The sequence below is a fragment of the Rhinolophus hipposideros genome (assembly GCF_964194185.1).
Source record: "Rhinolophus hipposideros genome assembly, chromosome: 26".
Lineage (NCBI taxonomy): Eukaryota > Metazoa > Chordata > Mammalia > Chiroptera > Rhinolophidae > Rhinolophus > Rhinolophus hipposideros.
In genome coordinates, this window is record NC_138072.1 from 12,219,461 (window position 1) to 12,229,787 (window position 10,327).

Consider the following 10,327-nt stretch of genomic DNA (forward strand, 5'->3'; position numbering starts at 1 on the left):
CCCCGAAGCCCCGCCCCGGGTTAGGTTGAGGCCGCCCCGCCCCCCTGGCGGCCGCCGGCGCTATTGCATCTGTCCCGGCTGCGGAGGCGGGGCCACCTCTGCTCTGCGTCTGTGGAGACGAGGCTGCCGCTGAAGAGAAACGACGAGGGCGGAGCAGCCAGGAGAGGGTCCAGGCGCAGCGCGCTCGGAGGGGGCTGCGGCGACGCGGCAGCCTCCGCCCCCCGGCGGCGCGCGCGGCCGCCCCGGCCCCTGTCCCGGCCGGCGGGTCACGTGACTGCGGCTCGGCGCAGGCCCAGTTTCCCGTCGCTCTGCCTCGGGAGCCCCGTTCTCCGCCTCCCTCCCTTGCTCGCTTGCCGACTCGGACACTGCCTTTCTTCTCGCAGGAGGACTGCTGACCCGACTCCGAGAAATCCGGTAAGTGTGTCAAGAGGGTGGGCGTTTGCTGGTAATATTCCTGCCGCTGGCGTGCGCCCGGGGCAGTACCAAGCAATGGGCTCGCCTTCCCACCTTTTACACGGTACTCATGGACGCCTGGGTCGTAGTCCCCGAAACTCTTCTTCTAATACTTGGCAACCAACGAAAGAGGGAAAACGCAGATTGGCTCCGTGAATCAATGGTAGTAACAATACCAGTGGGATTACCCCCTCGCCCGCGTACCCACGGGCGGAGGGGCGCGTATGAGCTACACCGGGGGTTGGTGTGGCGGTCGTGGACCCGCCCCTCGCGGGTGGATAGTATCGACTTTCTACAAAAATGCCTGTGGAGACCCGAGGGGCGCACTGAGGTTGGCGCCTGCGCGGCTCGCCGCCCGCCGCCCGGAACGGGACGCGCGGGCGGAAGAGGCTGGTGGTAAACAGGAAGTGGGGTTCCCAGCGGCGGGGGCGCCGCTCAGGTAGGTTCCCCCGAGACCCAGAGGCTCCCGAGTGGGGTACCCTCGTCAGTCATCGCGTCCTCCTGTGGAAGCGGGTCGGGTGGCTGCGATCGGACTGTTGTGCTGATGGCTCGGAAGGCATTCGCACCTGCGGGTGGGCGTGGCCTCGTTCGGCCCCACCCTCCGAATCCTGCAAAGCTGGGGTGCCGGGTGTCAGGAGGGGCAAGATGGGGCCAGGGCGCGGAATATCTTACTACCTCTCTTGGTTCCTGCGGTGAAGACAGGTGTACAGAACTTGAGACGTTTTCATGCAGGAAGTGGGAGGCCGCCTTCAACGAGCATTTGTAGAAAATGGTCACAAAATTGTGTTGTGTTGTTTGCCGTTGACTCGACAAGGCTTGGATTGTACGCACGCAGACGCTGTATTCGTTTGCTTAGATGATGAAGGCGGTGTGCCTGGATCATGTTTAGAAGAGCATGGGTTTTTTTTTTTTTAAAGGACTTGTTAAATGTGTTGAGTCGTAAATGAACTTGCTCAGTTTTTCATTGCGTACACAATGCGTTTTCTCTTCGTGAAACATCTGGCGCTCTCGAAAACCGGTTTTGTCATGGATAGGTCAGTAGTGTAAGGCAGGTACTTAAAGTAGGGGTTTTATACCCTGTGCAGCCCACTGTTTTCCCCATTAAGAGAAGTCGAACGACACGGTATGATGTGTTCAAATTGATTAAACCTCATCAAAATTTCTTATCGATTACTCCCTGGAATCTAATTGCTACATTTAAGTCTTCAGCTAGGCCTTCCTGTAGAATCTGCGTTATCTACCCTCACGAACTTTGAGGAGAGTGGCGGCATACTCTTTTATTTCTAACCTAAAAAGTTAACCTTAATTTTTTTAAGTTGGCAGTTTACTTGAGTAGCTTTTGAATCTTTTTTTTTTTTTTAAGATTTTTATTGGGGAAGGGGAACAGGACTTTATTGGGGAACAGTGTGTGCTTCCAGGACTTTTTTCCAAGTCAAGTTGCTGTCCTTCCAATCTTAACTTGTGGAGGGTGCTGCTCAGCTGAACCAGCAACCTTGTGGTTGAGAGGACGTGCTCCAACCAACTGAGCCATCCGCGAGCTCAGCAGCAGCTCAGCTCAAGGTGCCGTGTTCAATCTTAGTTGCAGGGGGCGCTGCCCACCATCCCTTGTGGGACTGAAGGAGTTTAACCTGCAACCTTGTGGTTGAGAGCCCACTGGCCCATGTGGGAACCGAACCGGCAGCCTTTGGAGTTAGGAGCATGGAGCTCTAACCGCCTGAGCCACTGGGCCGGCCCCTTTTTTTGGTTTTTAAGTTATGGATCAAGTACCATGGATTTTTTTTATCATGAAGATATTGGTTCTTATTAAGTATTCTGTGGAAAGCGTATTTATAGAACCTAAACCATAACCAGTAAGTTGGTGGGAAATATAGTTAACTTTTTTTTTAATACAGCTAATTTAAAACCTATTTCTCTCAAGTAACCTTAGCAGACTACATGAGGGTCACCATTTGAACCTATTTTGGAAATTACATTCAGCTGCACATCTCATTTGCAGCTGTCCAACCAAAATCTAGTGCTTTGCTTCTCAAAAGTACAGTTTGGGAACCAGCAGCATCAACAACTCAGATTCTATCTCAGACTGTTGAATTAGAACTTGCATTTTAACAAGACCTCCCACCTCCCCTGGTGCTTTTCATGTACGTTAAGGTCTAAAGATTAATATTACTGTTCCCAGTATACTTAACATTGCAGTTACTATGCACAGATTTCCAAATGCTCTTTTTTAGTCGGCCTGATCTAAACATAGGCTATAGACAAAATTGACTCACAGCAGTGAAGCGTTTTATTTGTATATGTGTGTATACATTTTATATAAAAATATATATCCTGTAGTGAAATTTTACTTAAAAATAATTTTATACTAACATTGTTATTAACTGTTTAATTTTTATACGTTATGTACTTTTTTGTTTATAGGAAACATTTGGAGAAAATGACACATTGGTTTCATAGGAACCCATTAAAAGCCACAGCTCCCGTTTCTTTTAACTACTATGGCGTAGTGACTGGTCCTGCTGCTTCAAAAATTTGCAGGTAAGTTTTAGCCAATCTCAACAAGTATTGATTAAGCCACCCTTAGATATAAGGTGCTTATTTAGCTCCCACGGGCAATATACAACTATGTAACACAGTGTTCCTAACCTTAGACTCCTTGTAAACTTATAAATGGTGTGAAGAGTTAAATCATCGATTATTTAAACTTTGGCAGTCGTCTAGGCCAGGGTTCTTAATTTTAGATCAGTGAGTCCCAGAAAGGCTAAAGCAATCACAATATGAGTTAAGCTATATATTACAGTAGTACAAGAGGCTCCACAGAGTTGTATGTGGATGTTGTTAATTGGGCAGATAGTAAATTCATGGAATTCTGAGTAGAGAGAGACCCTATGACCCGAATAGCCCCTGGAGTGTTTATATAGGAGAAAGGACTTGATCTGGAGTTTGAATAAACTGAATAGCTTAGATCAGGGTTTGGCAAACTATATCCTGCGGATTTGTCCCACCTTTTTTTTATATATAAAGTTTTATTGGAACACAGCTACTCTACCCCCATTTGTTTATATATTACCTTTGGTTTCTTTTTTCTACAGCAGCAGAGATTTTATGACCCACAAAGCTTAAAATATTTGCTTTTGAGCCTACAGGAAAAGTTTGCTGACCCCTGATTTGACCGCTGATTTAAGAAGGGGGAAGAGAAAGTCATTTCTGTCAGGAAAATTTTAGTTCTAGATATAGTGGGTAGAGCAGTTTGGAACAAAAGAAATGCGCATAGATGCAAGAGATATTTTAAAGGAGTCAACTGGCTAGATTGATTTGCTCTGGGAAGTTGAAAAGGGTTCAGTCTTTATGAGATGTAGAAACTAGATGATCAAGACATTGAGGGTACCAGTAAAGGAAAATCAAGAGATTTGCTGCTTTTTGTGGAAAGACATAATTGGAGCAAAAGGTAGGAAAACTGGCTTATTAATCTGGACCAGCAAACTTTTTCTTTAAAGGGCTAATAGTAAATATCTTAGGCTTTGTTGCTGTTGCATATTTTTCTTTGTTCAGTTTTACACACACAGGCGCACACACACACACACGCATGACAAGTTACAGGTTGTAGTTGGCCAACCCTAATCTTAGACTCCTAGAGGTTGGTCCCAGCTTAACTATTTTATGTATAGCATTGGGCAAGTCTCTTAACTTCTATGGGTCTAATTACTCATCTATAAAATGAATAGCCTAAATTAAATATTTCTAAGGTGTTTTTCTCAAATTCCATAATTTTAAGATGAATACAACTTTATACAAGTTAGGTCACAGGTGGTAATTGAGCACCTACCTAGAAACAACTAGCAAACTATTTGAGTCTGGAATTGGCCTTAAGGATTCAAGTTCTCTCCTAGTCCAGGAATTATTTCTTCCCAGCTTCTGGTTAAATGATTCAAAAATGACAAATTAATAAGGTATCCCATCCCGTTTTTCTTCAGCTGTATATAATTGTTGGTATATACTTCCTTGGAATAAGCCTCCTCAGAGCTGATACCAGTGAATAATAAACACTCCAGCTAGACCATTCAAGATTAAGTCTGTGCTGTCTTCTAAACAGCACTGCTACATTACAGCCCTTCAGAATCTTAAAATACTTGAAATGGTAGTATTCTTTCAAGTCAACAAAGAATTTTGAGAATGTGCTTTGTCCTAGGCACCTAATAAATTCTAGATATACAGTCCCTACTCTCTTGGTGCTTACAATTTAAATTTAGTCTTTTGAGTCGTTTACACACAGGTGTCTACAGTCATTGTCCATGTAATATGATTTCTGGAACCCTCACTAAGCAAGTTGCCTTCTGAAATTAGATGTGAAACTGAACAGGACTAAGTTAGAGCTGATGATATAGACCTAGGATTGGATATAAAGTTGTACTAATAGATGAGTCCTCAAAGGAGAGAAAGTGGAAAGCCAGAGACTGAACATTTTTGGAGGCGGTAATAAGGGGACATAAGAAATATATAGAAGAAGCTTCCAGATATAAGAGGAAAACCTGGATATTTTAGTGTAATTGGAATCGAGAGAAAAGAATTTCTAGAAGGAAGTGTGGATCTGCAACATTTCCTGCTGCAGAGACGTAAAGGAGGATGGAAATGTTTTACAGGGCTAATGGCCACGTGTTTTTACATATTTTTTATGTGCATATTGAGTTGTACAATGCGATTTCATTTATAAAATAGGTTTTCTACTTAATAAAGTATATTAACATAATGTCAGATTTTGAAATTTTAAGGCGATACTAAAATCGTGCACAAGGATGTTAAATTTCCATTTTTCAAAACACTTTTATCGCGAACTGATCAGTTTACTCATCATTCTTAATTCCTATCTTCTGTCCTCCCATCCTTGTGTTTGTTAGATAGATTATTTTTAAATTAAAACTTGTTGTATATTTTTATTACATAATTGTATCCATGATTTGCCCCTTTAATTGGACTGAGTTTAATACAACTTTTGAAACAATTGTTACTAGAAATTTCACTTATCTCCAGTATTAGTCCTAATTAAATTCATTCTTGTGTATTTAGTAATACCTGAGGGGGGGTGTGTGTGTGTGTGTGTGTGTGTGTGTGTGTGTGTAAGTGTAATGGAGTAAAGCTTTTACATTTAAAATTCTTAAGCCAGTTTTACATAGAGTCATTGTAATACAGCTTACTTAATGTTACTATTTCTGTCTCGTATAAGTGACTTGAAGTCATCCAGGGCACGACTGCTTGAGCTGTTCACTGATTTGAGCTGTAATCCAGAAATGATGAAGAATGCAGCAGACTCATATTTTTCCCTTTTACAAGGTTAGTTATTTATACGAACTTTGGCGTTTTTAAAAGACAACTATGTGGAAGTTCACACTTAATTTTAATTTTAGGATGTATTCTGTGGTATGCTCGAGGTTCAGAAATGTGAGGATGTAAATAAGGGTTGCCTTTCTGACATTTTGAAAATTCAGTGTGTATATATTTCATATTATGTTACTTTAGGAGAAAGTGTGAGATATAGAAAGGGAGGGGGAGTTAGGAGTTTCATTCACGTTCCTGGAAAAGTCATGTTCTGAAATTTTTTCTCAATAAAACACTTGATATTTCTTCTAAAACTGAACTGTTTTGTATCTTTTCATAGGTTTCATAAATTCATTGGATGAATCTAGCCAAGAAAGCAAGTTACGATATATTCAGAATTTCAAGTGGACTGATACACTACAAGGACAGGTTCCAAGGTAAGAAAAATGTTAACAGTACTAAATGGAAGTCATTTTTGTAACTATTTAGCCAATGGTTAACTCATAGCCCCTGTATTTGAAGAAATAAAATATGGATCGGATCAGCATTTTCTCTTCCCAGGAAATTTTTTCTTTTTTTAATTTTACCTAAAGTAATACATTCTATTAAGTAAAAATATAATTTGTTTCTCCTGGACCAAATCTATTTTTGAGATAATCAGTACAAATATTAACTAGAAATTGAAGAGCCTTAACTTTCAATAACACAGAGCATGGTTTGGGAATTTGGAACCCAAAGTTTTTGCCTACATTCAAGCAGAGCAGAATTTTGGTTTTTCCCCGACTTTTTCTTTTCTGATGGAAAGTTTAGATGTCTTTGGTCAGTCTCTTTCTTTCTCTTTTTCTCCCCAGTTCCACCCCAGCTCCGTACTCTTTTGACTCACAGTATTTGTTTTCTTCCTAATTTCTCTTCACTGTTTCTGCTCTTTCTAAAAACTTCCCCTCTGAACTTTTTCATCACTCTTGCACAACTAGAAGAGATCTAACTAAAACAAGAAAAATCATAATGGTATCAAACTTTACTTTTGTTTTTTTTTTTTTTAACACTGTTGGGCTATTTAAATAGTCATATATTTTTACCTCAATTCGCTATAGAATTACCGTTTTATAAAGTCAGAAGGGAAGAAAATGGAGATTGCTGAAAGGCCAGGGCAGGCATTACAGGAAGTGGGGTGCAGACTTAGGATTCACCTAACTAGATGTTGACCTCAGATCTTCAAGTGTGTGAACATCTGCTTCTGCTGTATGTTGGGGTTATATAATAGGGCTTTTGTGAGGAACAAAATAGGAAAATTTATGTTAAGTAACTCTATAATGCCAGGCACATAATAGACATTCAATAAATGTTAGTTTCCCTTCTTTTCTTGGGAATATTGTATGTAGAATTCATAAATTGGGTAGGAAGGTGGGCTCTATGGGTCCTTTCCACATTTAATATTCTGGGATACTAAGGTTTACATGGCCTCATTTGCCTGTTTTTCTTTCTATGACCCCCTTATACTTCATCTGAAATAAAGGATATATATATATATATTTTTTTTTTTTTTTTAAAGAATCAAACCTTTTATTATTATTACTTTATAAAGCTTTGGCAGATTTTCAAGTGGTTTTACATTCCATAAATTTGGCACTTTTTCCTACCATGCCAAATTTTGATTCCTGTAACAGCATTTTTCAACATAGTTCTATAAAACAGTGAAGAATTACATGATGAAGGCCGTAAGTAATACTGAATATTCAATACATAGGAGATTTTTAAGATACTCTACCCTTGATTACTACTTAATAGAAAGTGCACTCTATATGTACTTTTGACTACTGCTTACATGAAGAACAATAGAAGTGGAGTCTTTGGGAGCAAGGCAGATTGAAATAAAGGAAGGATAAAAGGGAGTTAAGTCATGAAACTTCATATAAGTTAGCAAAACTGTCTCGTTATTTAAATGAAGTTGTAAATTAGATATGTCTACTAGATCACCAGATAGGATTGATTTGAAAGTTCTCAATGCTGAAAAAAATAAGCTGTTAAGCCATGCATTAAATTTTTTTCAATAGAGTGACACTGTTTTAAGAAGTTTGTCATAACTGTTCATTTTTGTGTATTATAACATATTTAACAAGATGGTTTATAAGTTATTTTTGAATTACTGTATTTGTATTACAATTTCTTTTAATCTAAACAGTCTCCATTCTTTTTAAGATGGAGGCACAGTTAAATAAAAAAAATGCAAAGTAGAATCATGACCCTAGTTTCTTCCCTTGGGGTAATATGTCTATGTCTTAGTAATAATGTGTAAAATAATGGTATTACCTCTGTTTTCTTGCTTCATCGTTTGCTATAAATGAGATAATGTATAAAGAATTTTCAGGGTATCATCAGAACAATCGTTATTAAAAATTAGTATTTGCTTAATAACCTTTTGCCACCTTTGTGTCATACTTAGTAATAGAATCCAAAGGAAACAAGATGTAAAATACACTTGTTTTTAATACCTTGTTTTCTGTAGTATACTGATTGGCTTTGCATTCAAAATCTCCAGTTTCACTTCAGCTTGGCTTTTTGTCCTTCTTTTCCTTGAGACCATCTGCTCAATCAAGCTGGTTGGGTCTCTGCTATCAAAAATCTTTATGCTTTCTTGTACTTTTAACAGCATTCCTCACCTGGGAGGTGAGCCATTTTTCACCTGGGAGGTGAGCCTCACCTTCGAGCCATTTTTCAAGGCACAATTCGGATTCTGTATATACCATTAAGCCTTCTTTCATCATTCTAGCCTGAAACGATCTTTCTGAATTCCATTTTCTTATAATGTAGTATAAGAACCACCTGCTCCAGAATCAACTGGATACTTGTTAAAAATACAGATTCTGGGCCCCTCCCAGACTTTCTGACTATCTGGGGTTAAGTTCCAGAAATCTGTATTTTTAAAGTTCTATGTACCTTTGGGAATAACTACTATTCTCATGTTTACTATTATGAAGTATGTACTAGGCCATTGTATTCAGTCATTCATTGTGAATTACATGTGTTTCTCCTTTCTCCCCATCTACATTAAACACAAGGTCTGTTTTTTTTCACTTTCCAGTAGCATATAGTCTTCATAAGTTTGAGTTGGATGTACAGTAGGCTTCATGTAGAGATGTCTCAGTAATGGACAGAACTTAATGATCATGTTTATAATTCTAGTGCCCAGCAGGACGCTGTGTTTGAATTGATTTCCATGGGATTTAATGTAGCTTTATGGTATACCAAGTATGCTTCAAGACTGGCTGGAAAAGAAAAGTAAGTTAAAGGAGGAGGCCTTACATGCATATGTGTTATTTTTCCAATATATGGAGCTTCGTTGTTAAAAGTCTAGGTTTTTGATAAAAAGTACCACTTTTTAGTGAAAACTTGCTTCACAATATTAGTATTAGAAGTACTGTGTTTCCCCGAAAATAAGACCTAACCAGAAAATAAGTCCCGGCATGATTTTTCAGGAGGACATCCCCTGAACATAAGCCCTAATGTGTCTTTTGGAGCAAAATTTAGTGTAAGACCCAGTCTTATTTTTGGTGAAATACTTTGTCAGAATTACGGAGCCTAGTGTTAAAAGGGAAAAAAATAATTTAATAATCTTGTAATGGGAAAGGTCCTTCTAAATAAAATCCCAGACCAAGAAAAGGAAAAGATTGAATATTTGACTATATAAAAGTACCATAAACAAATTTTAAAAACAAATGACAGATGGGTCAAAAAAATTGCAGCGCATATGACAAATTGTTTTTATAATGTATAGTCTTACAAATCAGCAAGGAAAAGACCCAACAAATCAAGTGAAAGTAAGTAAAAGACATAAACAGGCAATTCACAGAAAAAAATTACAAAGGCTTATAAGTATGGAAAAGATGTTTTAAAGGATTAAGGAATTGTGAAATAAAATGAGATACAATTTTCATAAAAGTAAAAATGGATATTAGCAATACAAAACACAACTACCAGCTGTGGTGCGTCTGAACCTGGGAAAAATATGCAGCCATTTAAAAATGAAGTTGGATTTTATGTGCTGTTGTAAAATTAACTCTGAAGTGATTTATAAAACAAAAGCATAGTAGTGAATATTGTATATGTGTGTGTTTTTTAAGTGTGCATGCATTAAGTTATAATTTATGCCTGTTTATGCACAGAAGAATATAAGGAAAAAACAAGCCTTTGTTCAGAACTCTAGACAGGGTCTCTTTTTTTTTTTTTTCATTTGTAATCACGTCTCTTTGGATGTTTTTCATGTGCATTTGTTACTTTAAGTGTCAAGTTAAATTTTTTGAAAGGAAGAAAACTAATGGTGAGAAACAAATGACTAGTTTGGTTTTATGAGAACATAGTAGTTGTTGGTTTTAATACCAGAAATGGCATTCATCCCCTGAGTAATGTAACAACTGTCTTTAAGCGTAACAGAAGAGGAAGCAAAAGAGGTCCATCGAAGCCTAAAAATTGCAGCTGGGATTTTTAAACATTTAAAGGTAAAATAATAATAAAGTATATTCTTAATGCTTTAATTCTTGAATTTTTCTTTCATTCTTTGTGGAGG

At 38.7% G+C, this 10,327-nt stretch overlaps 1 protein-coding gene across 5 annotated transcripts in view; it reads left to right on the forward strand.

The window, feature by feature from the left end:
* The window catches only part of BROX (BRO1 domain and CAAX motif containing), a 26,771-nt gene continuing 16,444 nt past the window's right edge, over nucleotides 1-10,327 (forward strand). The window contains exons 1-2 of one of the 5 annotated variants that reach the window (XM_081039226.1): nucleotides 1-414; nucleotides 2,872-2,988. In XM_081039226.1, the coding sequence (XP_080895352.1) occupies nucleotides 2,888-2,988 (101 nt within the window). In that variant the 5' untranslated portion in view covers nucleotides 1-414; nucleotides 2,872-2,887. Of the gene's footprint in view, nucleotides 415-819; nucleotides 1,577-2,871; nucleotides 2,989-10,327 lie in introns of those variants that run through there. The other 4 variants (XM_081039225.1, XM_081039228.1, XM_081039224.1 and 1 more) reach the window with 4 other exon arrangements.